We start from the raw sequence: 24,776 nt of genomic DNA on the forward strand, positions 1-24,776 counted from the left end.
ATCCTCCTACCTTGGCCTCCTGAAGTGCTGTGATTACAAGCATGAGCCACTGCACCCAGCAAAAAACAAAAACTCTGCTGACAGAATGAACACAGGCCAGGCAGAGTCGCTCATGCCTGCAATCCCAGCACTTTGGGAGGCTGAGGCGGGCAGATCACTTGAGGTCAGGAGTTCGAGACCAGCCTGACCAACATGGTGAAACTCATCTCTATCACATATACAAAAATTAGCCAGGCGTGGTGGTACATGCCTATAATCCCAGCTACTTGGGAGGCTGAGTCAGGAGAATCGCTTGAACCTGGGAGGCAGAGGTTGCAGTGAGCCAAGATCACGCCACTGCACTACAGCCTGGGCAACAGAGTAAGACTCCGTCGAAAAGAAAAGAAAAGAGAAAAGAAAAGAAAAGAGAAAAAGAAAGAAAGAACACACTCAACACAGTAAATCTGGTCTGCGACACGTGGTCTGTGACTTTAGATTGGGTATGGATTTGGCGGGGCGCAGTGGTTCACACCTGCAATCCCAGCACTTTGGGAGGTCGAGGTGGGTGGATCACTTGAGGTCAGGAATTCGAGACTAGTCTGGCCAACATGATGAAACCCCATCTCTACTAAAAAAACAAAAATTAGCCGGGTCTGGTGGTGGGCGCCTGTAATCCCAGCTACTTGGGAGGCTGAGGCAGGAGAATCACTTGAACCTGGAGGCAGAGGTTGCAGTGAGCCGTGACTGTGCCACTGCACTCCACCCAGCCTGGGCAACAAGAGTGAAACTCTATCTCAAAAAAAAAAAAAAAAAGATTGGGTATGGATTCTTGTTGGATGGGAACGTGTGGAAGTGAATTTGGGCCAGACCAGGCCTTGGGTGTGAGTTCTGATTGTTGGAAGCTGTCTAGGTGTGCATTCTGTTTGCATAGGGGAGGTTGGGTATGAACTGAGGTGGACAGAATTCAAGGGTCTCCAGGCACACAGAGGGTTATCTGGTTGGATGTGGCCCTTTGGTTGTAATTCTACCAAAGGAGATCCTCAGGTTCAGGTCTTGATGTGGGTATAGGGCAGGCCCCTGGCAACCCAGGGCAACCCAGACACCAGGCCAGTGGGGTGGTTTTCCCTTAGCTCCAGATGCTACAAGTATCCCCAATCCCCTTGAATCCCCTTCCCCACCCCCTATCTAGCTGATCCTGGGAGGAGCTGTCCAGTCAAGAGAACCTATCTAGACACTTCACTAGTACATAAGCCTTTATTTGGGGAGGGATGCTTGGGGAGCTGTCTCCAGTTCCTGTGCTGCACAGACGCAGGAGTTCTTAAAGCATCTTCCCTGAATGAGGAAGAGAATGTAGACTCCTTTGCCAATGCTAGTTAGGTGTGCCGGAGGCCAAAGCACCAAAGCTTCGTGGAGAAGGTTTGTGATGCATAGGAGGGAGGCATTCACATGTCTCAGGGCCACTCGTGAATGAGGGCAGGGAGGTGAGGGGGGCCTAGAAGCTGAATGGGCATGTAAGACTTGATCAAAACAGAAACCTGGACCCTGCATCATGTCCTGTGACCCACCCTCCACGGTGGTATAATGCTGGAGCAGTCATTTTTCCTCTCTCAGCCTGTTTCCTTTCATCGGGGGAACGCAGGCAGTAGTGTCTGCCCGGGGTGAGCGGAAAGAGGATTGCTTCTGTCCACGGTCCACCTGCCTCTACTGCTCAGGCCGAATGAGGCAGGTTGGATGCCGCCAAGTTTTTAGCAGGCTCTAGAGCTATCCTAGAATTTGGGTAAGAGAAAGACAAGGGTTCTAGTCTCAGGTTTTTCTAGGATTTGTCCAAGGCTTGGGGCCCAGCCAGGTCCTCTCCTCTTGTAGGTGGCAGGAAGAGAGTGAGACCTGGAGGGGTGGACAGGAGGGGCTGGGTTTGGGCTCACTCCCACCTGGGGAGCTGGCGACAGAGGGGTGTGTGTGTGTGCGGTCACTGTCACTTCTCCAAGTCTAGAATGCTGGGGAAGCTCTGGGCTGGACTGGGGCGTTTGGGAGGGCAAGAGGCCCTTGAGTCCAGGATGCCTTGGTGTCAAAATTGCCCTGCTGCTCTGAAACAGACCTAGGCGTTGCAGCAGGCCAGGCTGGGGCTGGGGCATGGCGATGTGGAGAGAGGCAGGAAGAGCTCCAGGGAGTAGAGGGTACCACAGTCCCTACTCCCAGCACTGCTTCCCTGCCCCCTGGCCCCAGTGCTATTTGAAGTGAGACAGGAAGTGAGCAACAGGGTAGCTGGGCCCGTCAATGCCCAGGCCCTGGCAGAGGCCCAGCAGGCGGAGGCGGGCCTCGGTGGGACTGGACCCGGCACAGGCCACACTGCAGTAGGGCTCCTCGTACTCCCCAGGCACCAGGGCCTCCTCCAGCAGATTGAGGCGTAGCAGGCCACGGTCGTGCAGGGCCTGCAGGGTCTCACGGCTGGCAGTGGAACTCAGGGCCTGCAGGTGCTGGGACACAAGGCACATGACGCCTACCAGGTGGCCACGAGCACGTGGGCGGGTGGGCAGGGCAGGACGCAGGCCGCAGGCCACCATAACAGCAGCCAGCAGCAGGTCCACGCCATAGAGCTCCAGGATCCAATCACGCAGGTAGAAGCCACCCATGCGGGGGTTGATCTCGATAAGCCGAGGCCCAGCCCCGGTCAGCTTGAGCTCCACGTTGAAGACCCCATCAAGCAGCCCGCAGCCCAGGCAACAGCGGAAGGCTGCCTGCACCATCTGTGCCTCCTGCTCTGATGCCAGCCCGGTGGGCATGCAGGCCGCCGTCTCAGTGAAGCCAGGCAGCCTGGTAGGGCCATTGTCGGAGACAAAGGCAGCCAGCAGCCGCCCACCAAACAACACCAGGTCCACATCGTGCTCGGTGCCCTCCACAAACTCCATCAGCAGCATGGCATTGCCCCAGCCCAGCCCAATGCCCGGGTGGTCGGCCTCGCCCTGCAAGTCTCGGGTAATCCGGGAAAAGTGCTCATGGCACTGTGGTGCATCCTCTACCAGCCGCACGCCCACTGCACCTGCCCCGAACTCCAGCTTCATGACACCCGGCAGGGGTACCTGGTGCACGGCCCTCTCCACATCAGCCTCGCTCTCCAGTGGGCAGCAGGGCACAGCATGGAGGGAGGGCGCAGGCCAGGGTGGGCCATGGTGGCGCAACAGGTGCAGCTGGGTGAGGCTTTTCTTCTTGGCCAGGCGCATGGCAGCTGGGGGGCTGCAGGGCAGACCCAGCTCCTGGCAGAGCAGGGCTGTGAGCACCAGGCAGTCGTCCCAGTAGGAGAAGCAGCCATCTAGCTTTAGGCCGCGAGCCCGCACCAACTCTGCCAGCAGCCGTGCATTCTCCTCATCCCTCCGGTGCTCGGTCATGTCAAAGTGGATGAAGGTCTGTACCAACTGGGATGCAAAGTGGTTGGGGTCTGACTCCACGAGGTGCAGCTGCAGAAGCCACAGGGCGGGGCATATCCAGGTCAGCCAGTACTGGGTGCTAGGGGGATAGGATGGGGCCTAGGATGGCCCAGGTCTTCGGGGGATACGAGTGCACAAACACTAGGTGCTCAATAAATATGTGTTGAGGATTGACTGAATAAATGGAAGAGGCAGAAGTGCAACATCTAATACAGGCTGGAGGGGAGGGAAGGCATCCTAGACGAGGCAATGCCTAAGCTGGGAGCTGAAGAATAAGAGTCAGCCAGGTGGCTGCAGGAGGAAAAGGCATGATCTGGGTGGGAGGGGCTGCAGCACAGAGAGGAGGGTGTGAGAGAGCACGGCAGACTCTTTCCCACAGGCAGCCTCACTGGCCGGGGCTTGCAGAGAAACTACCAGGGCTGGGGCTGGGGACAAGTGGTTTGGTCATCATTCACCCCAAGTGCTCTGACACTGGGAGGAATCCAGTGGGGCCCCGTGCCCCTAAAGCTTACTGCCTGCTGGGGGAACCCAGGGCAGAGGCAGCCACTGAAGAGAGTGGGAGGGCGGCTCTCTGCAAAGTAACACAGCCTCAGCAGTGGTATGGCATTCCAAGTGGAGAAAACACTGAGCAAGGCAGGGAACACAGAGGTGGTGTCCCCAGGGGGTGCTGCATGGTGGGAGAGGGGAGAGGAAGCCACTTTGCTAGATTAGGGCCAGCTTGAGACAGCCTGTTTGCTTATCTGTTCAATGGGGATAAGAATGTCTACTTGGCTGGGTGCGGTGGCTCACACCTGTAATCCCAGCACTTCGGGAGGCCAAAGCAGGAGGACCGCTTAAGCTCAGGAGTTCAAGACCACCCTGCACAACAGAGTGAGATACGGTCTCTACTAAACATTTTAAAAATTGGCCAGGCGCAGTGGCTCACACCTGTAATCCCAGCACTTCGGGAGGCCAAAGCAGGAGGATCACTTAAGCTCAGGAGTTCAAGACCACCCTGCACAACAGAGTGAGATACGGTCTCTACTAAACATTTTAAAAATTGGCCGGGCACAGTGGCTCACGCCTGTAATTCCAGCACTTTGGGAGGCCAAGGCGGGCGGATCACAAGGTCAGGAGATCGAGACCACGGTGAAACCCCATCTCTACTAAAAATACAAAAAATTAGCCAGGCGCGGTAGTGGGCGCCTGTAGTCCCAGCTACGCAGGAGGCTGAGGCAGGAGAATGGCGTGAACCCAGGAGGCGAAGCTTGCAGTGAGCCGAGATCGCGCCACTGCACTCCAGCCTGGGGGACACAGCGAGACTCTGTCTCAAAAAAAAAAAAAAAAATTTAAAAATTAGCCGGGCAGGCTGGGCGCGGTGGCTCATGCTGAAATTAGCCGGGCAGGCCGGGCGCGGTGCCTCACGCCTGTAATCCCAGATCTTTGGGAGGCCAAGGCGGGCAGATCACTTGAGGTCAGGAGTTCGAGACTAGCCTGGCCAACATGGTGAAACTCTGTCTTTACTAAAAATACAAAAATTAGCTGGGCATGGTGGCGCACGCCGGTAACCCTAGTTACTCAGGAGGCTGAGGCACGAGAATCACTTGAACCCAGGAGGCGGAGGTTGCAGTGAGCCAAGATTGTGCCATTCCACTCCAGCCTGGGAGACAGAGTGAGACTCGGTATTAAAAATAAAATAAAATAAAAAATAAAAAAAATTAGCGGGGCTGAGGTGGGAGGATTGCTTGAGCCCAGGAAGTCGAGGTGTGATCGCACCACCGCACTCCAGTCTGGTCAACAGAGTGAGACCCTGTCTCAAAATAAAAGTCTACCTGCCTGCTATGAACTGGATTCAGGATCTGTATGCGGCTCCCCAGCACCCTCTGCGGGTCCTGTGTGCCAAGTGTCAGGAATTCAACCTCAAAGGGCCCGCCCTTTCCCCAGGACAGAGCCAGGCTCCTTAGCCTGGCATTCAAGGCCCCCGCTCTGGCGCTAACGCTGTCCCTCCTCCAGCCCATCTACCCGGGCTCCTCTCCTCTTTCTGCGGAGGACTCCTTGCCTCTCCCCATGGCCTCTCACTCCAGGCAGGCACAGAACTAGCGGAGTCTCCTCACCCTCTCAGGACGGCGGACCCCGCCCCTACGCCCAGGCTTCCGTGTACCGGGCCAGGATGCCCCGCCCAAGCACCGCCCCTAGAGCGGGGGGTCCCGCCCCAAGCGCGCCCCTTTGCTCCAGGCCCCGCCCCAGAGTCCCGCCTCCACCGCTCGTGCCAGGACCTGGGGCTCAGCCCCGCCCACCTGGAGCCCGTAGTCGCGCGCCGCTTCCCACACGAACTTCTTGCTGACGCCGCCCGCGCCGACCACCAGCAGCTGCTTGCCCTCCATGAGGCAGCGCGCCGACCGCCGTAGCATGGTCTCCACCAGCGGCGCGGCCGCCGCCTCGGCGGCTGCCGGCCCCAGCCGCGGCGCGGCCCACAGCCCCTCGAGCGCGCCACACGCCTCCAGGCACAGGCCGCCGTTCAGCTCCAGGGCCACGGGGGTCAGCATGCCGCCGGCCGCTGTCAGCGCGAAATCCACGCCTGCGCCCGGCGGGGAACGCGAGCTCAGCGCGGGCACACCCCGCCCTCCTGCCCCTGGCCTTCGGCTCCGGGCCCTGGCCCCCGTCCCGGCCGCCGTCACTCACCCAGGAAGTCCGTGTGCGCCCGGCGCCCGCCGCGCTGCTCGGCACTCAGGCCGGCCTCCAGAGCCAGCATGGCAGTCAGCGCGGCCTCGGCCGCCGCCTTAACGCGCTGCCGCACGGCCGCCACCTGCGCCTCCTCGCCCAGGCCGCACTGGGCCAGCGCCACCTCCAGCGTCCTCGGCAGGGAGTTGTGGTGCCGTAGAGGCCGGTCTCCGCGGCCCACGCCGCACACCACCTGGGCAGGGGGCGGCTCAGAGGGAGGCCCACACACTCCTGCCCCCCATGCACACCCCCACCCCCTTGTGCCAAGATTCAGACCAGACCCCTCACTGGACATTCAAGAAGCCCCGTCCTCCAGCATGTCTTAAATTGCTGCCACTCCCCATCTGGTCCCCAGACCCCTCCAGGGATTCTACCCAGGCTTCCAGGCCCAGCTGGCGTCCCGCTCCAGGATGGCTCCTGCAGCCCTGAGGGCCTGGGCCACCCTGGTGTGCCCCGTCCTAGCATCTCCCGTCTCCCCTACCCCACTGGAGCTCCCTGAGGGCAGGGTCGAATCTCTCCCTCTCAGTGTAGCCTGGAGCTGGGTACCCAGTAGGGTCCCTAAAAGCCTTCCTGAACTCCCCAGCTTAGAGGCCCCTCCTGAAGGGCTCCAGGCACTAGAGGTTTATCAGGAAGCCCTGGGTCAGCCTCTAGGTGGGCAAGACCCTCTGGAAAGACAATTCAGCCCCCTGGGCCCTGGTACTACCCAGCGTGGGGCTGAGCACAGGGGCAGGGGCTCTTGGTGTGGGAGAGGTTCTGGAAGGGTTGCAGGAAAGTGAAGACGGGTCAGACCCAGTAGTTTCCCCAGAGGCAACTTCGATCCCTCTAAGGATTTTGTCCTCTCTGCCCAGAGACGGCTCAGGGGCCCTTGGCAAACCACTGGGACTGGACTGGGGTGTGGCAGGCAGGGTCACAACCTGGGCCTGGGCCACACTCACCTTGCTCAGCAGTGGCCTATCACCCTGTGTCCGACACACCACAGCACAGATTCGCACGGCCAGGCCAGGGCCAGGTGAAGGACCATCTGGGGGAAGACAAGGAGGTCTAAGGCCAGCACAGAGTGGCCAGAAGGCCACACCAAGCTCCCACCCTTGGCCAGCCCAGGTGACTCTCACCTGAGCAGGGCAGCTGGACAGGTGGGTACACAGCCTCCACCAGGACACTCTCCTCCTCCTCCAGCTTCTCCAGCAGTGCCAGCACTGTGTTCACCACTGCACCCAGCTCTGCCCGTGGGTGCAGATGCAATGCCTGCCGCCCCCGCCAGCGCCAGCCACTGAGCTTCACAGCCACCTGCAGCAAGGAACGGAAAGAGGCCTCCTGGACGCCACCGCAGGTACTGCAGGGTGGGGCGCTTCCACCACAGGAGCCGGTGAGTAAACTGAGGCAGAAGGGCAGGGGATTGCCCTAGAGATGGGGCAGTGGCAGGGCTAAGAGGTAGGGACACCTTCCCAGCCAGACTTGGTAGCCGTGCCTGGGTCCCATCCTGCTGGCATCTGTACAGACCTCGGGGTGGACAAGAGACTGTTACCTGCAGGACATCACCCAGGGCCTCGGAGCGCAGAAAAGCCTCCACTTCCTCTTTCACCAGCGTCTCTTGGCCCTCTTTGCCACTCAGCTCCACCAGCCGTAGCCCTGGGCTGGAATCCCCTCCGCGCAGCAGCCCTGGCGGCTTGTAAGTGAATGCCAGGGTCGCTGGCACAGCCACACCACCCTGCTGGGCCAGCAACTGCCTTGTCAGCAGCCGGTCCTCCAGCAGCCGGGCCAGCTCAGCCGAAGCTCCTGTGGGGCAGGTCAGGTCACGGGCGAGCTCTGCTGCCTCTCGGCCCCGGCTGGGCCCCAGACCCAGGCCTGCCAGAAAGTAGGTGGCACGGCGTGGGGGGACAAAGTCATCCAGGAATGTCAGGCCCCCAGGGTGGAAGCTCACAGCCTTGGAGACCAGCAGGGCTGCCTCACCCGGCTGCCCAGGTGCTGGCACCTTCATCAACCAAGCAGGGGACAGGCAAAGGAGCATGTTTCCTGTGGGCAAAGAAGGCAAGTGGCTGGCCAGGGAAGGCTTGATGGCCCATGCCCGGGCCCCTGGGTAGCGGAGTGGGGGCAGCTGATCCCAGAACCCAACCCCACTCGGCATGGCAGCTGCTCCAGTGGAATGCAGGCAGTTGCCAGGGTTGGCGGGTATTTTGGGATGTAGCTGGGCCAGGGCAGGGCTGCCCTTTCTGTAGAAGGGGATGGGGAAACTTGAGCACACACTCACCCGGGCTCTGGACCCCACCCTCCAGCAGCACAGGCAGAAAGGTGCTGGGGGAGCCCAGAACGCACAAGGTCACCTCCGCCCCAGGACAGCCTCGGGAAAGAGAACATGGCCCAGCTCACCAGGGGCGCCCTTGTTGTCTCTCTGCCCACCTTCCACCACCTCCACACCCATGGCCTCACCCTGGGCCCCCAGAGTTTTCCCAGGAATCGGACGAGACAGGGGACAGACAGGGAGTGGACGTGCCCGCCAGTCCTGCCCTGTGAGACGGGCTCCCCCCTTTCGGCAGTTGTTCCAGAAGTGCTGCAGGCTGGGTGACTGGAGACCTGGGTTCTAGCCTGAGCTCTGACCTTCTGTGTCACCTCGGAGGAGTCAGTGTTCCTCCGAGCCCCTGTTTCCCAGTTTGTACAATGGGACCGAGTCTGTGGTTCTCAGGTATTCTACCTGCGAACCCTCTGTCCACACAAAATCTGTATATACAACAGGCGTGGGAGGGGCAGAAGGGGAGGAGTCTGGGGGGTCTCAGCTGCTGAGCTGCCTCTGCCGCAGCTCCCGAGACCTTTCTCTAGAAGCTTCAGTGCCACACAACAGTTTCCCAATCCCAGGGCTGGGTCTTTTTGGGGAGGGGGTGAGGGCAGAGAGCCCAATCCTTGACCTCACTGGTGCCAGATGCCCTTGCAAACAATGTTTGCCTACCCTAGGCCAACTAGCTGTGCCTTTCCTGCCTTCAGACCGAACCAGAGCCTGGGGGAAGGGGCTGACCTTGACATGGACGAGGAAGCAGACTGGGCTGGGGGCCCCTCCCTGCCCCCAGGGGTGCCCCCCTCCAGGGAGCCCTTGGGCACCTGTGCGGGGCGCCTGGCTGCGGTCCTGGGTCTCCGGAAGGCCAGCTTGCTGCAGACAGCTCTGCAGGAGGCTGTAGTAGTAGACAGTCCAGGCCCGGGCCTCGGTCCCCTCGGGGGATCCCTTGCAGTCCAGGCCCACGTCCTGGCGCCAGGAGCCAGGGAAGCAGCCTGTGGGCGGCAGGCCAGAGCCCCCTCCCCAGGGGCCCTCATCCTCCAGGTCCTTGGAGCCCAGTGGGCAATCCCACTCGGGACCAGATGGATCCAGGGAGAGCTGAGAGGGCAGAAGTGGTGGATCTTGGGCAGGATGGGCCAGTGGTCACATTAAGTCACCCAAGGGTGTAAGCCCCCCACTCTCCCAGCCTGGGCTGTGTTCAGGGCTGACACCGTCCCGGGGACTAGGAGAGGAAAGGCCTGTGTTGGGGGTGAAGGCGCATTAATGGGAACGCGATGGTGGGAGTGCTTTGTAAACTGTTCTGTGCGGTGCCCCTGGAGGAATGGCAGGAAGCAGTGTCCTGCCGACCAGCACCCCCCGTGCCCCCACGCTGGGCTCCGCCTTAGCTTGCTTCACAGCAGCAGAGTTTTCTGTTTGTTTTGTTCATGGAGGCAACCCCAGCACCTAAACCGTGCCTGGCACACAGCCACTGCTCAGTAAATGTTTGTTGACCGAAGAGCAGGTGAATGAATGAACCCAGCCATCACTCTGGGGTGGCTTATTTCTCTCTCATGACCCAGCATGGAGTGTGCCGACACCTAAATGTGATTCCCTGTCATCCCCACGTAGGCCTTGAAGCCCTACTGTGTGCCCAGCCCTGGGCTAGACATTAGGAGGGGGAGGGCTGGGACCCCTCTTTGCAGATATTTTGAGTCATGGAAATGCTTTCTTTGGATGAAACCTAATGTCCCTCCCCTCTCTGAGGCTGGCGCACCCCATATGGGGCTGCTGGGAGGCTCCGTGTGAATGGAATTCTTGTTCTTTGCAGTCCCCACGCCTGGACAGGCCTGCCTGCTGGGTCTGTCCTCCAGGGGACAGGCTCAGCCACCTTGAGCAAGTTATGAGGTCTCTTTGGGCCTTGTTGCCTGGTGCCTGCCCTGTCCCATCCCCTGGGGGCTGATGAGGCTGGGACGAAGAGAATCTCTTGGTTGTTGGGAGATGGTGTGCTGTGGCCCAGATGGCAGAGGACTAGGCCTCACACCTGGGCTTGAATCCCAGTTTGCCAGGGCCAGAGCCTCTGTGCCCTCTCGTAGAAGGTGAGCTCCCTGAGGGGCCGTGGAATGAATGACTGTCACAGGGCATTAAGAGTGCCCACCTCCCAGGATGCAGCTGCAGGGTGGGGGTGGGGAAGCTGGTCGTGGGTCTAAGCTCTCTGCATGGGGCAACCCCCAGGCTTAGGTCCTGGGTGCTGCCTGCTGTCCTCTGGGCCCTCTCTCTGCCCAGGGACTTGGGCCTTGTGGGGGAGGGACGGCAGGAGACTCACCATCTCGTGGGTGGAGTGGCTGAAAGACTGATGGCAGAGACAGAGGGACAGAGAGACGAAGGAGTCAGGGCAGCCAGGTCCCTGCCTGGCCTTCCAGCCCCTAGACTTTGGGAGTGGAGAGGTGGCCAACACCTGTCCCTGCAGAGAAAGGCCAAGACCGCCCCACCCCCACCCCGAAGATGGGGAGGGATTTCTGCTGCCCAGACCGAGTGGCTCCTGCCCCAACGCGCTCACAGGTCCTTCCTGCCCTAGGGTCCCGGCTGGGCTCTGCCCCTCCAGTGAGGGGGGAGTGGGGGGCGCCAGGTCCCGGGGGTGGGGAGCGTAGCGTCGAGGGTCCCGCCGCGGAGCGCGGGCGCGCGCGGGGTTCTCGTCCCCGCGACTCCTGCCCCGGCCGCCCCCCTCCCTGGCTCTCCCGGGGCGGGGCCGGAGCCTGGGTACCTGGCGGCGGTAGAGGCTGGGCGGGCGTGGTGGGCGGACTCGGACCGGGCGGGATGCAGCGGCGACGGCGGTGGCAGTGGCACAGCGCCGGGCCCAAGCGGCGCCGCTTTATATAGAAACGCCCGGGGCATGCCCAGTGCCCGGCGGGGGCGGCGCGGGGCGGACGGACCGACAGGGACCGATAGGGACCCGCCAGGAACGTGCCTGCCCCACCCGCCACGAAAACGTCCCAGACCTGGGGGCGTGGGGCAGGACACGAACCCGGCAGGAGGAGGGCACGGAGCAGGCAAGGAGAGACGGAGGTCTTCAGAGACACAGAGGAAGTCCCGACAGAGGGCCAGGTGCAGATGGACAGGGACTGTCGTCAGGGGTCACAGACTTAGGGCTGTGAAGAAAGAGGAAGGCCACCGTGGAGAAGAGATGTAAAGGAGGGGCGGGGAGAGCCGGAGCGGGCAGAGACTGGTACAAGGGCCCGCCCTTAGGGGTGGTGTGCCCGGGAGAGCAGCCTGGGGCACACAGCCCTGAGCTCTACCTTTGGAGAGAGGCCGGAGCTCCCAGCCCTGCAGCTTTCTGTCCCAGCCGCCAGCGCTCTGCCCTATTGCACGTTCTCCCAGAGAGGCCCTCCTGGGCCAGGGTCTCTGCACATCTGTGCAGCCTCCTCCTCACTTCTGGGCCCAGTGGACTTGCACACAGGGACCAGGATGTCTGTAAGATCCAGTCTCTTCTGGTGTGGTGGCTGCCTATAATCCCAGAACTTTGGGAGCCTGTGGCAGGAGGATTGCTTGAACCCAGGAGTTTGCAACCAGCCTGGGCAGCATAGAAAAAAAAAAAAAAAAAAAAACATTTTAAAACTAGCTTGTTGAGGTGGTGTGGGCCTGTAATAATCCCAGCTACTTGGGAGGCTGAGGTGGGAAGATCACCTGAGCCCCAGGGGTCGAGACCACAGTGAGTCCTGGTTGTGCCACTGCACTCCAGCCTGGCAATACAGTGAGACCCTATCTCTAGCTCTCTCTTTTTTTTTGTTTTTGTTTTTGTTTTTGTTTTTGTTTTTGTGAGACAGAGTTTCACTGTGTCGCCCAGGCTGGAGTGCAGTGGCGTGATCTCAGCTCACTGCAACCTCCACCTCCCAGGCTCGAGTGATTCTCCTATCTCAGCCTCCAGAGTAGCTGGGATTACAAGCACAAGCCACCATGCCTGGCTAACTTTTGTGTGTTTAGTAGAGACCGGGTTTTGCCATGTTGGCCAGGCTTGTCTTGAACTCCTGACTTCAGGTGCTCCGCCTGCCTCGGCCTCCCAATGTCCTGAGAATACAGGTATGAGCCACTGTGCCCAGCCGAGACCCTATCTCTTTTTTTGACCCTATCCCTTTTTTTTTTTTTTAGACAGAGTCTTGTTTTGTCACCAGGCTGGAGTGCAGTGGCACGATTTTGGCTCACTGCAACCTCCGCCTCCCCGGGTCCAGTGATTCTTCTGCCTCAGCCTCCCAAGTAGCTGGGACTACAGGTGCGAGCCACCACACCCAGCTACTTTTTTTTTGTCGGGGGGAGGAGTTTCGCTCTTGTTGCCCAGGCTGGAGTAGCTGGGATTACAGGCATGCGCCACCATACCCGGCTAATTTTCTATTTTTAGTAGAGACAGGGTTTCTCCATGTTGGTCAGGCTGGTCTCGAACTCCCGACCTCAGGTGATCCGCCTGCCTCAGCCTGCCAAAGCATTAGGATTACAGGCATGAGCCACTGTGCCCAGTCCACCCAGCTAATTTTTGTATTTTTAGTGGAGGCGGGGTTTCATCATGTTGGCCAGGATGGTCTCAATCTCCTGACCTCGTGATCTGCTCGCCTCAGCCTCCCAAAGTGCTGGGATTACAGGTGTGAGCCACTGTGCCCAGCCCCCCATCTCTTTAAAAAGAAAAAAGAAAAGAAAGAAAGGAAAAGAAATCTGCTCTGCTCATCAACACCCACCTAGGTCGACTTCACACCCGGAGTTGAAGCTATAATCTCCCCAAGACACACATACTCACACCCAAGTGCACCCACCCAAACAACCACAGAAGCTACCCCAAGAGACCTGGGTCACAGCCACAGTTTACCCACAGAAGCACAGCCAAAGATTCACACCCTCTCCTGGAGTGTGTCCTACCAGTGGGTTTCAATCCTAGCTCTGGCTGTGGGACCTGGGCCCCTCCCCTTTGTGATCTGAAGCTCAGTCTCCCCAGCCTAGAATGGGGCTGCTTCCCCTCTCCCAGGCAGGGCAGCCCATGGCTCTGATTCCTCCCCCTCACAGTCCCCAGTCATTCCCTCTCCCTACCTGTCTCGGAGCTGGACACATTGAGCCCTGGCTGTCCTTGAGAGCCTCCTGGCCTGGGGGAGAGCACTGAGGGGCCCACACACATCAGGGACAGAGATGACAGCTGTTGGACCCTTTCCGCAACATAAACAGGGCAGTCTGTGCAGATACATCCCTGTCTACCACTGGAGGGGTTGGCAGAGAGCGGAAATGGCTTCTCCAGGGTGCCTAGCCCAGCCCACATTCCCCACACAACTTCCAGGCCCACATGCAGCCCTCCCAGCAGCTGGCCCAGGCTCCAGGAATGAGGTACAGCCACCCCAGGAGACCCAATCCCTTGCTGCCTGGGTGGCCTGAGTGCCCATGGGGTCCCACGGTGGGGCCTGGTTGTGATCCAAAGAGCATGAGTTTTTGACACGTAACAACAAATTTAACAAGCTCTGCAGCCCCGGGGACTCAGTTTTCTCATTTTCAAATGGGGATACAGTGCACACTTAGCCCAGGCTTAACACTTCACATGCAAGGGAGCAATTATGAGACTCAGAGAGGTCGTGTGACTTGCCCAAGGTCACACAGCTAGTGAGAGGCAGAGCTGGGATCTTCTACCAGAATACGTGCATGCCCGCACGGAGAGCTGTGTGGTGTGCCCTCTCCCAGGCCACCCTGGCTGGTCCCTGGCTGCACTGGCTTTTGCCGGAGGAAAATCAGAGTTGGGCAGCTGCAGCCCAAGCTCAGGGCCCTGGGACTTGGGGCAGGCAGGTGGGCAGGGTGGTTCTGCTCTGCCCCTGCCGGGAAAGCCTGGACATCACCTGAGGCGGAGCCAAGTCAGGTAGGGGTGGGGTGAGGAGAGGGAGTGCTTTGGCTGCTGCGCAGCTGGACTGAACAGTCATCGTCACCATCATGAGCTGGGAGAGCACTCTTGAGGCTGGGGTGGAGGCTATTATAATCCCATTATCCGCGGGAGAATACTGAGGCTCAGAGAAGGAGAAAGGGCCTTTCCCATGTCGGGGAGTCCAAGTCTGACCCCTCTGGGAGCCTGGAACAGTGTGGGAATTCAGGGAACCTCAAGTGGGTGGCAGTGCAAGATGGAGACCGTGGGTCCCCCCGATCCATGGCGGGCACCCATTTGCCCCCCATCCACTCCTTTGCATGCCCCGACTCGTGTCCAGTCTGCATGCCCCACTCTGAGACAGGCTGACAGACATGCCAGGGCCCTCCCAGCTCCTGTCCCCACACACTGCGTGCCCTCCGATGCTTCGCTTCCCTTCTCTGAGCCCCTTTCCAGGCAGATCTGTAGGGACTTTCTAGGTTCTCTGAGCATGTTTGTGTCGGCTGCTCCCTGCACAGAGGCACCTGGGTGAGAGGTCATGCCCCACTCTGCTACACCGTGCACTCTGGTGAGGCTGCATGTTGCCTGGAGGAGACACATCTTTCCTTAGCTGTCAAAAAGGTGCTGTGGGGGCCGGCGCAGCCCTGCGGAGGAGAGCCTGTGAGAACGCATGGGTGCGAGGGTTCACGCCAGGAGAGCACTGGTCCTCTTCTGTCCGACCCATGAGCTAGGGCTCCCATGCAGATGGCTGATAAGGAAACCTACAGAAGGGCTGCCCAGAAAACAGTCTTCTGCGTAGGAAAGGCAGTGACTGAGCCCCAGCTAGAGGGGCCCTGCCGGAGACCACCTGCTCCTAGGGTCTGTGTCCAGGGTGAACCACTGCCATCGTGCCCCCGCAGGCTCATGACAGACCCTCGGCCCAGGGCTGAGGCTGCTGCACCTTGCTCCCTTATTCTCCCAGGCGAAGAGCTGAACTGTGGAGGGTGGGGAGCTCCCAAGTAGACTTCAGGGACAAGTGCCCCCTGACCCCGGCCACCCTGCCTGCTACAGTGCCTGAGATTCCAAGATACTCCTCGTCTAAGGCTAAGGCATAGTCTACACAGCGCAGAGCCTTGCCTCTGCATTCCAGCCGGCTCTGCCTTTCACTGTGGGCCTGGGTGAGGTCCTTGTCCTCACTGAGCCTCTGTGTCTCTAACAGGGATATCGGGGGCCACCTGCAGAGAGAGGGTCTGGCAGGGGGTGTCTGGGAAAGGGTTTTGTAAACTACAGGTAAGGAGGCTATTACTAAGTTGCAGGCACCCCAGCGGGGTGAGGAGGAGTGGGCGGAGGAGGCTCTGGAGTGCTCTCTAACGCACAGGAGTCCGACTGTTGCCTCCTCCACACACACAGGCTGGTGCGGGATTGGGGGTGGGGTGGGGAAGGAGAAGGAGACAGCACTCCCAGGGGGGCTGCCTGGCGGGGAGCTGCCAGTGGTCGGGGCAGGGGTAAACCTTGGGTCTGCCATGGATAGTAAGGCTTTCTGCAAGTTCCTGCTTCTCCTGAGCCTCAGTTTCCCCCAGATAAATGACAGATAAGGGTCTGGGCCACCATGATTCCCTATTCCAGGGGATAGGCTCCTTGGGAGTAGGACAGGTCTGCCCAGGAGCCAGGACCTGGCACTTGCCACATAGATGCAGCCTGTGGCCCTGTCGCAAGAACATTCCAAACCCAGAGTCTGACAGGTGACTCCACTGACACCCCACCCAATGACCACCTGTGGAGCCCAAGCCTGCAGATGCCTCCCATCCATGTGGAGTCCTGCCGTGTTCCCCATTGAGAGGCGGGCACTTGGGAACGGGCACTGCGGGACACACGCCTGTGTCGGAACCAGCCCTGTTGCCCTGGCGATGGCTCAAGTCCTAGGCACCCACAGGGGCTATTAGTGAGTGTGGGAGGGGGTTTCCATGGTGGCGGTCCCGAGGGGGCAGACACAGGGATCAGGGAGGGGCGAGGGCTGGCGGGACCTTTCTCCTTTGTCCGCGGCACACTAGGCCTTTGTTCTTGCCTGGGTCCCTTTGACAGATGTGACCAGGACCATGGGTGCGGGGAGGACTTGGGTTAGAGTCCCCCATCCCAGCGAGTTCTGAACCACCCTGGAGGGAGGGGAAGGAGGGCAGAAAAGGGGGTAGAACTCCTGGACTCGCCATCCACTGAGGCGCCCTCCTCCTGCAGGTGCAAAAGCCACTCCTGTCCCCAGACGCTAGGGCAGGGTAACTTTCAATTGGCTCTTACTTATGTAAACACCTTCCCCAGCTGCCAGTGGGCAGCCTCAGTGTGTCCCCAGGGCAGGACCAGGAGAGGCCAGGGCTGGGAAGGGCAGGTGAGGGAGGAGGGGAAGGGGCTGTCTCTCTGGGGTTGGGAGGAGGGCATTTGATCCAGCGCCATCCAAGGCTCTGAAGATCTGAAGATCCGAAGATCCAAGTTCAAAAAGATTTTATTCCTGGAGCCCTCTGGGGTCCCTTCACCCAGCCAACCCCTTCCCTGACTCCTATGGTGCCGGCTTTGGTACTTGTGAGGGCCTGGGCACCAGGACGGTTCCATGAGTCCTCAGGTGCCCCACTCTGTGACCCTCCTCCATGCTAGTGTCTGACCCAGTATGTACCACAGAGGACCTCCTCCTCCCCCACTGCCTGGTCCTTGCCTGGAAGGAAGCCGAGTCCCAAGAGTAAAGTGCGGTGCCCATTTGCAGGGCTGGCATCAGCCATCAGGCAATTGAGACTGGGGAACACTGAGTCCATGGTCCTCTCAGAAGCGGGTGTCCAGGAAGGAGGTGGAGCCTCGTTGGGGCCTGGGAGGCCCCTCGATGGGGGGGCCCCGGGCCCGAGTCAGGAGCCCATGGAAAGTCTTGCCGCGGGTCTGGGGTTTCCGCCGTGGTGGTCTGGGCTCCTCTGGGGGCTGCACCACAATCCGGGGCACCTCAGGCTTGGCGCCTCGTCGTGCCCCTGCCAGCTGCTGGGCCTCGAAGATGGCTTGGGCCCCAGCGAGGCGGACCTGTGGCCGGGGCGGGGGCCCCGGCGCAGAATCGGGCAGCTGGGCCAGCTGGGCCTTGATCTCCCGCTGCAGGTCCCGCTCTGACAGCACCACGTTGTGCACCTGTGGGGAGCAGTTGGTACTGCATTTGCCCGGCCTCAAGGCAGGAACAGGAAACTGAGGTCCCCAGCCCAGGAAGTGGCTGAGGACTGAGGGGCTGACAGACAGCCTCGCTGGGGAGCCACAGAAAGCCACTAGAAGCCTCGGGTTTTCGTGTTCTCTGAAGCTCAGGGGACAGGAACTAAGTCCCCGTTCTCGCTTTGGGTTCCTGCTCTGGGACTCAGTTTCCCCCATGCAGCAGGGGCTGGGCAAGTCCGAGGAGAGGTGGGGGCACCCACCTGTGACATGAAGGCCTCCTCCTGCAGCTGCGCGGGGGGAATGGCTCGAAGGGCTCCGAGTGTCTCCAGGAGGCCAGGGCAGGCCCCTCGTTGCTCTGCAGTGCCCAGCGCCAGGCGCACCAATGTCAGCCCCACACGGAACAGTACCTTGGCACCTGCAGGCCGGAGGCTCACTCACTGGGAGGCCGGCCCTGCCCCTCCACAGTTCTGCACCCAAACCTGCCCTCAGCCATGTGCCTGCCACTCTCCTGCAGCTCTGCCCCCCTAGTTCAGGTACAATGACAGAGGGTAGAGTTGCATTTTGGGCGACACAGCCCACTGCACTGGTCAAGTCAGCCTCAAGAGCCACAGATGCTTTGGGGAAGAGTTAGTATCTTGTGAATTTGGTTACTGTCACCTCCCATCCCCACCCCCGCCAGAATGAAGGTCTCAATCGCTTGATGCTCAGATGCCATCCACATCTGGAGCCAGCAAGTGCCTGTGGGCTCCAGGGAGGAGCACCTCCTACCCTCCCTGAGCCGGTCAGGCCTCTATGTGCTATGATCACCCAGCTCCTACCCCAGGCGGCATTCGGGTGACAGGTGATGTGCCACCAGGCACAGGACTATCACCTTCAGCACACCTGGTCCTATGACTCGAGGCTCCAAAAGGGAACCCCGGAGCTGGTGAGCTAGCTCCCTGCCCACACCCCAAGGCTCCACCCCTCCAAGCCACCAGCTTCCTGCCAGGAGCCTGGGGCTACTGATGCCTTCACACCAAGCCCTCCCTGGGCCTCAGCTTGCTCATCTCCATGAGGAAAGGTCAGGTGGAGCCCTTTAAGGGCCTTTCCAGCTTGGATCTGTGACCCTCTGATTCTAGAAAGATCCTAGGCAGAACTGCTCTCCCCTAAGCTAGGAGCATAGCACTTGGTGCACTCCCCACAATGCAAGCTTGGGCTAGTCCTGGAGCCTCAGAATCCTTTCCTGGCAGCCTCTGATCTGAGAAGAGACACCAGGGGACCGGCAAGGTTGAGTGATGATGGTGACTGTCAAGAAACAATCACTACTCATGCTATCGTCCTTCTGATAAAGGGAGCCTGTGTGGTGTTTGCTCTCAGGCGGGCAGGTCAGGCCCTGCCCAGCTCTGCCCAGCCCTGCTCTCGAGGTCTGAGGCTGGTTGGGAGGTGACCGCATGAATAGCGACTTGGACACCTGTGACCAGAACTCTAAGCCAGCCAATGGTCCTCCACTGTGCGGAGGGCAGGAAGCCGGCCGAGCACACGACAGGCATTCAGTATGCATGCTGATTGATTTCTACCACGTTTTAAGGTGCAACCTCCAGATCTCACATATAGAACAGAATGCAGGTGGGTTACCGATGGCAGTATCAAGGCGGAGTCCCAAAGACACAGGGAGTCCAGCTTGGCCCTGCTCCGACTCCCCTCCTGTTCTTGGCCTGGCCCCCAGCCTCCACTTCTCTGGCTTCATGGCTCCAAGCCCTCCCTCCTTCATGGACTGTAGCCTGGCCCCTGGGGACAGTGGCCTCTCTGGCCCCAGGCCTCCACAGGCACCCCTGGGAGTCCTCCTCCTGCACAGAGCAGCCAGAAGGAGCTTAAATGCACCCATCGCCCCTGCGCTCCCCTGACACTCTGTCACATCCCTAGTTTTATTTTCTTCATGGCACTTCTGACAATCTATAAATATCTTGTGTGAATTTGGTTACTGTCGCCACCCATCCCCACCCCCGCCAGAATGAAGGTCTCGATCACTTGATTCCCAGCTGCAGATCCACGTCCGGAGCCAGTGAGCACGCAGCAGGTGCCTGCGGGCTCTGGGGAGAAACGCCTCCTACTGTCCCTGAGACACTCAGGCCTCCATGTGCTGTGATCACCCAGCTCCTGCCCCATCTGCCTCCCCTGGAAGCCTCTCTGGCCCAGCTCTGCACCAGGCGGTGCCTGGGTGATGGGTGATAGGTGATGTACCACCAGGCACCAGGCCATCACCTTTGGTACACCCAGTCCTGTGATTTGAGGCTCAAAAAGGGAACCCTGGGGCTGGTGAGCTACCTACCCACCCATACCCCAAGGCTCCTGCCCCAGCCACTGGCTGCCCCACTCACCCTCACTGAGGAAGGCATCCCAGACACGCAGCACTGTGGGGAAGGGCAGGGAGCGGGCGAAGAGGCACAGGAACCACTCGGGCAGGTAGAGCAGGGGCCCGACGCCCACCTGCTGCAGGTGCTTGTGTACGTGCGGGAGCAGCCGCCGCAGCAGGGCCATGAACACCTCGGCATCCAGCCGCACAGCCTCCTGTGGCCACGTCCGTCAGCAGGCCAGCACCGCCACCCCCAGAGCTCAGGCTCAACCTCCCTCAGTCCCCAGACCCCCACCCACTCACCGGGCCCCTGCCCCTCCCTCCTCCATTCCCCATGCCAGCCCCTCACCATGTGGGGCCCGTAGTAGCCGGGGAGGTAGACCTCACAGATCTGCACCAGGCACCAGAAGGCCTCCTGGGGAAGGGGCAGGGCACAGGCCTGTAAGTGCCCACCAAGGAAGGGACCGCAGAGGGGAAGTCAGGACAGGGGAAAGGAGTGAAGGGGAGGGCCTGGGCACCACAGGAGCCTGGACTCAGGGCCACTCCTAACCTGCTCAGTTCCTGGGAGCCCTTCCCAAAAGCACCCCCCTCTGCCCAAGACAGGGCCTGCTGAGGGGTTTAGGGTGTTGGAAATCACAGGTCTCATGGTGTTAGATTTGAAGGTCACAGGGTTGGGGTTCACTGGCCAAGGATTGGGAGTGTCCCAAAGTTCAAGTCCTGGGTTTCTGGGGTCATTGGGGTTGGGGTCACAGTCCCCAAGTTCAGAATCAGGAGTCATGAGGTCAAGGTGATAATATCCAGATTCCTAGATGACTGGGGTCAAGGTTGGGATCAAGGGTCCCAGGTTCCTGGAGTCAAGGTCATTAGGCTTGAAGGTCTGTGAGGCTGGCAGTCATGAGGCCCTGGGTCACTAGGACGGGGTCCAGGAATCAAGGATCGCAGGTTTCTGAGGCCGCAGTTCCTGGGGATGGGGTTCCCTGGGCCTAGGTCACTAGGGTTCCCAGAGCGGGGTCAAGGTCACTCACCTCCGGGGGCAGGTGCATGAGCAGCACAGCAGCCACAGGCCCCTGGGCCTGGCAGTAGCCCTGCTCCGGTCGATACAGGGTGTAGGCCTTGAGCACCTGCAGGAGCCCTTGCTGCCTGTGCCGGAAGACCCCATAAGGGGCCAGTCCTGCAGGCACCCCCTTCTCCACCCTCTGGGGGTCTCTGCCCAGGTCTCAGCCTCCCTGGGCCTTGCTGGGTCCCCTGAGATGCAAGACTGTACAGCTGGGCTGGGGAAAGTGGGCTGGAGCACCCAGGGCTTGTGGGGCTGGGGGTCCCTGGGTATCACCGGCCTCGTACCCGTGGCCCTGAGGTGACACAAACATCTCGTGCAGGGGGAACTGGCGGTGCAGGTCCCTGCCAATGGTCTCCATCCACTGTGGGTCTCCAGGGGCCTCTGCCAGCTCCTGTGGGTAGCCAGGAAGGTGGGTGTGAGGGTTTGGTGTGGTGAGGGGCTCTGGGTAGGGGAGTTGGGGCCCCTGCCCACTCCCTCACCTGATAGGTGCCAGGGCTGTTCTTCTGGCACACATGGGCCCCGCACAACAGGGGCCAGCACCGGGCACGCAGGGCAGACGGGATGCCTTTCCGGCACTGCATCTTTACCTGTGGGCAAGGCCAAGGGCTCCACTAGGCAGCCTCCATAGCTCCCACTGGCAGGCCCCAGGCACAACTCATCAGCAGGCAGAGGCCCACTTTGGGTGGCAGGGAGCAAAGGCAGGAGGTGCTGGGACACAGGGTGAGTACATTTTGCCAAGATGTGGGCCAAGGCAGACAGGAATGAGCCACGGAGGCCAACGGGGCCCCTGCCCTGCCCCTCACCTTCTTGTACTGCTGGGGGCCAGTAGTGCCCCTGCCCTGCCCCTCACCTTCTTGTACCGCCGGGACATGGTTTTCTCCCAGTGCAAGGTCATCTCCACCCACTTCATCTCCCGCTGGCGGATGAGGTCTGCAGGCGGGTGGCCCGGCCTGGGAAGGCATGGCACAGGTATCCAGGCGCTGGGCAGCTGTTACCCAGGGCCCACACTGCCACCCTCCAGGCTACCCAGGTGAACCCAGCTCCTGGCCCTAGGGATCTCTGGGAGCCCTGTCGGGTGACCTGTGACCCAGGAGCCACCAATGCTTGTCATGGGGACAGGAAAGGATGTGGCCCCAATGTGGGCAGAAGCAGGAGATTGAAGGGGTGAGTGGGTGTGTGTTGGGGGAGGTGCTGATTGGCTGTCACCCAGGACAGGGACACAATTCATAGGGGAAGCTGGCTAGAGAGAGCCCTGGACTGGAAGCCCGGAGTCCCGAGTTTGAATCTGGGTCTGTGTCTGATCTCCTGTGTGACCTGGGGCAAGTTTCTGTCTATATCTGGACTTGTGTTTCTGTCTGTAGCTTGGGGAAAGGGGGAAGGAGGAGGTATGGGTCTGTGATTCGGATCTGGGATTCCTGAGCCAGAGGTTCAAAGGGGAAGGATGTTCTGCCCCAGTGGTGGGTGCGAACCCTCGGAGGCTGGGGGTAAGAGATGTACAGAGGCCTCCCCGACCCTTCCCACCTTAGTGTTCCACCTGGCACCTGCGGACGGGTGCTACTGGCTGAGTCCCCCTCCCAATCCCTACCACCAGACCCTCCCGGCCTCCCTCCAGAATTCAGCCCTCAGCCCCCGTCCTCTGTCCCAGCATCCCACCATCCCTCACCCTGCCCCCTTACCCTGGCTCTGCCGAGCTGCCCCCAATGAATCCATAGCGGTCGGCCTGGCGATATGGGCCAGGCCCACTGAGCTCTGAGTCGGACCCCAAAGAGCTGGAGTCATCCTGCAGCTCGGGAGGCTGCACCAGGTCCTCCCCCAGGGCCTGGGCCATGGTGCCTGGGGCCTTCAATGCCACAGGCAGAGAAAGTGGGGAGAACCAGTGTGAGGGGCCACTCCCGGCCAGCCTGGGGCCTGGCTGCGGGGTGAGAGTGGGGAGGTTTCAGGGTATCTCACCAAGCCAACTATGTCTCCTCTTTTATGGGGGCGGGGGCTAGGCCCTGCCCTGACAGAAAAGCCAGGCCTCTGTCCGGAGACCCAGCCCCAGGCCCAGCCTCTGTCTCCACCAGCCCAGCTCACCTCCTGCAGCACCTCACCTCCTCCTCTCACTTCCTCCTCCTCCTCACACAGCTTCAGCAACCGCTGGGGGCCCCTCCCAAGGGTGGGGGGTGTCACCCCTTCCTCTCTGAGGCTCTTCCTGCCTGCCCCAGTGCCCCTGAGCTGTGGGCTCCTCCCACCCTCCCCATGGCCCCAGTGACTGAAGGCTTGAGTTCCTGTGCTGGGTGTGGAGGGCCCAGGCCTCTTAGACACAGAGGCCAGGCCACCTCCAATTCTTTTGTTTGTTTCTTTTGAGACAGAGTCTTGCTCTGTTGCCCAGGCTAGAGTGCAGTGGCACGGTCTCAGCTCACTGCAACCTCCACCTCCCAGATTCAAGTGATTCTCCTGCCTCAGTCTTCCAAGTAGCTGGAACTACAGACATGCACTACCATGCCCGGCTAATTTTTGTATTTTTAGTAGAGACAGGGTTTTGCCACATTGGCCAGGCTGGTCTCAAACTCCTGACCTCAGGTGATCTACCCACCTCTGCCTCCCAAAGTGCTGGGATTACAGGCATGAACCACCGCGCCTGGCCTTTGTGTTTGTTTCTTGAGGGTCATGCTCTGTCACCCAGGCTGGAGTGTAATGGCAGGATCTGGGCTCACTGCAACCCCCACCTCCTGGTCTCAAGAGATCCTCCTGCCTCAGCCTCCCTAGTAGCTGGGACTGCAGGCGTGCACCACCATGCCCAGCTAATTTTTGTATTTTTTTGTTGAGATGAGGTTTCGCCGTGTTGCCCAGGCTGGACGCAAGAGACCATCCCACCTCAGCCTCCCAAAGTGCTGGAATTACAGGCCTAAGCCGCCACAGCAGGCCCACCTCCAGTTCTGAGGTTACTGGCATGTAAAGCACCCAACTCAGGGTTCCAACAAGAATTAAGGTTAATTTATCGTCTGCTCCTTTGAGACAGAGTCTCACACTGTCACCTCGGCTAGGGGGTGCAATGGGCCTTGGCCCACTGCAACCTCCGCCTCCCAGGTTCAAGTGATTCTCCTGCCTCAGCCTCCCCAATAGCTGAGATTACAGGCGGCTGCCATCATGCCCAGCTAACTTTTTGTATTTTTAGAGAGATGGGGTTTCACCATGTTGGCCAGGCTGGTCTTGAACTCCTGACCTCAAACGATCCTCCCACCTCAGCCTCCCAAAGCGCTGGAATTACAGGCGTGAGCCACTGCACCCAGCCATGTCTGCTCATATAGTAATTCTTTTTACGTGCACACCCTGCAATATTACTGTGCTACTCAAAAGCTAATTATGGGGCCAGGCTTGTTGGCTCACGCCTGTAACCCCCCCAGGACTTTGGGAGGTCGAGGCCAGTGGATCACTTGAGGTTAGGAGTTCAAGACCAGCCGGGCCAATATGGCGAAACCCCACCTCTGCTAAACACACAAAAACCAGGCGCAGTGGCGCGCGCCTGCAATCCCAGCTACTCCAGAGGCTGAGGCAGGAGAACCCCTTGAACCTGGGAAGCGAATGTTGCAGTGAGCCAAAGTCGCGCCACTGCACTCCAGCTTAGGCGACAAAGCAAAACTCTGTCTCAAAAAAAATAAATAAATAAAAGCTAATTATGGGACTTGTAAGAAAATATTAATTTATCATGCCCCAAGGACCAAAGTGCGCTGGAAGTTCAGCCGTAGCTGTCTTTGAGTGTGGTCAGCCGCCTGGGGGCCACGGAGACCCACGAAAAAGGGGGTCGTACGTGAATGCGAGGTCCAGGTCTTGCACCAGTCTGTTCATATCTCTTGAGCCTCAGTTTCCTTTCCTGCACTTCGAGCAGTTAACCCTCAGTGCCTAGCAGCCGGTTATTAATATGTTCACAACACCCTCCACCCAGGGCAGGGGTGGGAACGGCTGTTCTGCTTTTGAAAGAGAAAAACAACTTCCACAGTTCTTCCGGCCCCACATCCTCTGAACCGGGCTGGGCGCCTCCT

At 60.0% G+C, this 24,776-nt stretch overlaps 2 protein-coding genes across 34 annotated transcripts; both read right to left on the reverse strand.

Moving 5' to 3' along the window:
• Positions 1–1,214: 1,214 nt before the first annotated feature.
• Positions 1,215–11,503, reverse strand: CARNS1 (carnosine synthase 1). Of its 27 annotated transcripts, none has more exons than XM_045372211.2 (10): positions 11,366–11,503; positions 10,667–10,693; positions 9,192–9,333; positions 8,350–8,439; positions 7,627–8,114; positions 7,214–7,388; positions 7,037–7,122; positions 6,063–6,294; positions 5,678–5,958; positions 1,215–3,431 (listed from the first exon to the last, which is right to left on the reverse strand). In XM_045372211.2, the coding sequence occupies exons 2-10, from the start codon at positions 10,667–10,669 to the stop codon at positions 2,205–2,207; spliced, it is 2,724 nt and encodes a 907-aa protein (XP_045228146.1). In that variant the 5' UTR covers positions 10,670–10,693; positions 11,366–11,503; the 3' UTR covers positions 1,215–2,204. The 27 variants fall into 27 exon arrangements, with proteins under 27 accessions (XP_045228146.1, XP_045228143.1, XP_073869170.1 ...); XM_045372208.2 differs by having other exon boundaries at positions 9,192–9,462; XM_074013069.1 differs by having other exon boundaries at positions 1,215–3,480; positions 9,192–9,462.
• A 5,170-nt stretch (positions 11,504–16,673) lies between these two features.
• On the reverse strand, positions 16,674–24,755 carry TBC1D10C (TBC1 domain family member 10C). Of its 7 annotated transcripts, XM_045372221.2 has the most exons (11): positions 22,803–22,855; positions 22,705–22,771; positions 22,431–22,594; positions 21,605–21,704; positions 21,234–21,341; positions 21,039–21,145; positions 20,723–20,837; positions 20,047–20,112; positions 19,723–19,912; positions 17,626–17,780; positions 16,674–17,350 (listed from the first exon to the last, which is right to left on the reverse strand). In XM_045372221.2, exons 3-11 carry the CDS (start codon positions 22,580–22,582, stop codon positions 17,003–17,005), a joined length of 1,341 nt encoding a protein of 446 aa, XP_045228156.1. In that variant the 5' UTR covers positions 22,583–22,594; positions 22,705–22,771; positions 22,803–22,855; the 3' UTR covers positions 16,674–17,002. The 7 variants fall into 7 exon arrangements, with proteins under 7 accessions (XP_045228156.1, XP_065385433.1, XP_045228154.1 ...); XM_065529361.1 differs by lacking the exons at positions 22,705–22,771; positions 22,803–22,855 and adding an exon at positions 24,545–24,755 and having other exon boundaries at positions 22,431–22,666; XM_045372219.2 differs by lacking the exon at positions 22,705–22,771 and having other exon boundaries at positions 22,845–22,892.
• Positions 24,756–24,776: the final 21 nt, after the last annotated feature.

This window comes from Macaca fascicularis, chromosome 14 (assembly GCF_037993035.2).
Source record: "Macaca fascicularis isolate 582-1 chromosome 14, T2T-MFA8v1.1".
Lineage (NCBI taxonomy): Eukaryota > Metazoa > Chordata > Mammalia > Primates > Cercopithecidae > Macaca > Macaca fascicularis.

Bases quoted from the DNA above. Each gene is read 5' to 3' on its own strand.
- CARNS1 (XM_045372208.2), bottom strand. The intron at 7,123-7,213 runs GTGAGAGTCACC...GTCTTCCCCCAG, and splicing joins TGTCCAGCTGCCCTGCTCAG to ATGGTCCTTCACCTGGCCCT. The intron at 3,432-5,677 runs GTGGGCGGGGCT...TGGCTTCTGCAG, and splicing joins CGCGCGACTACGGGCTCCAG to CTGCACCTCGTGGAGTCAGA.
- TBC1D10C (XM_065529361.1), bottom strand. From the start codon at position 22,582: ATGGCCCAGGCCCTGGGGGAGGACCTGGTGCAGCCTCCCGAGCTGCAG. The intron at 20,838-21,038 runs GTACGAGGCCGG...CTTCCGGCACAG, and splicing joins GTGTCACCTCAGGGCCACGG to GCAGCAAGGGCTCCTGCAGG. The intron at 20,113-20,722 runs GTGAGTGACCTT...CCCCTTCCCCAG, and splicing joins TCATGCACCTGCCCCCGGAG to GAGGCCTTCTGGTGCCTGGT.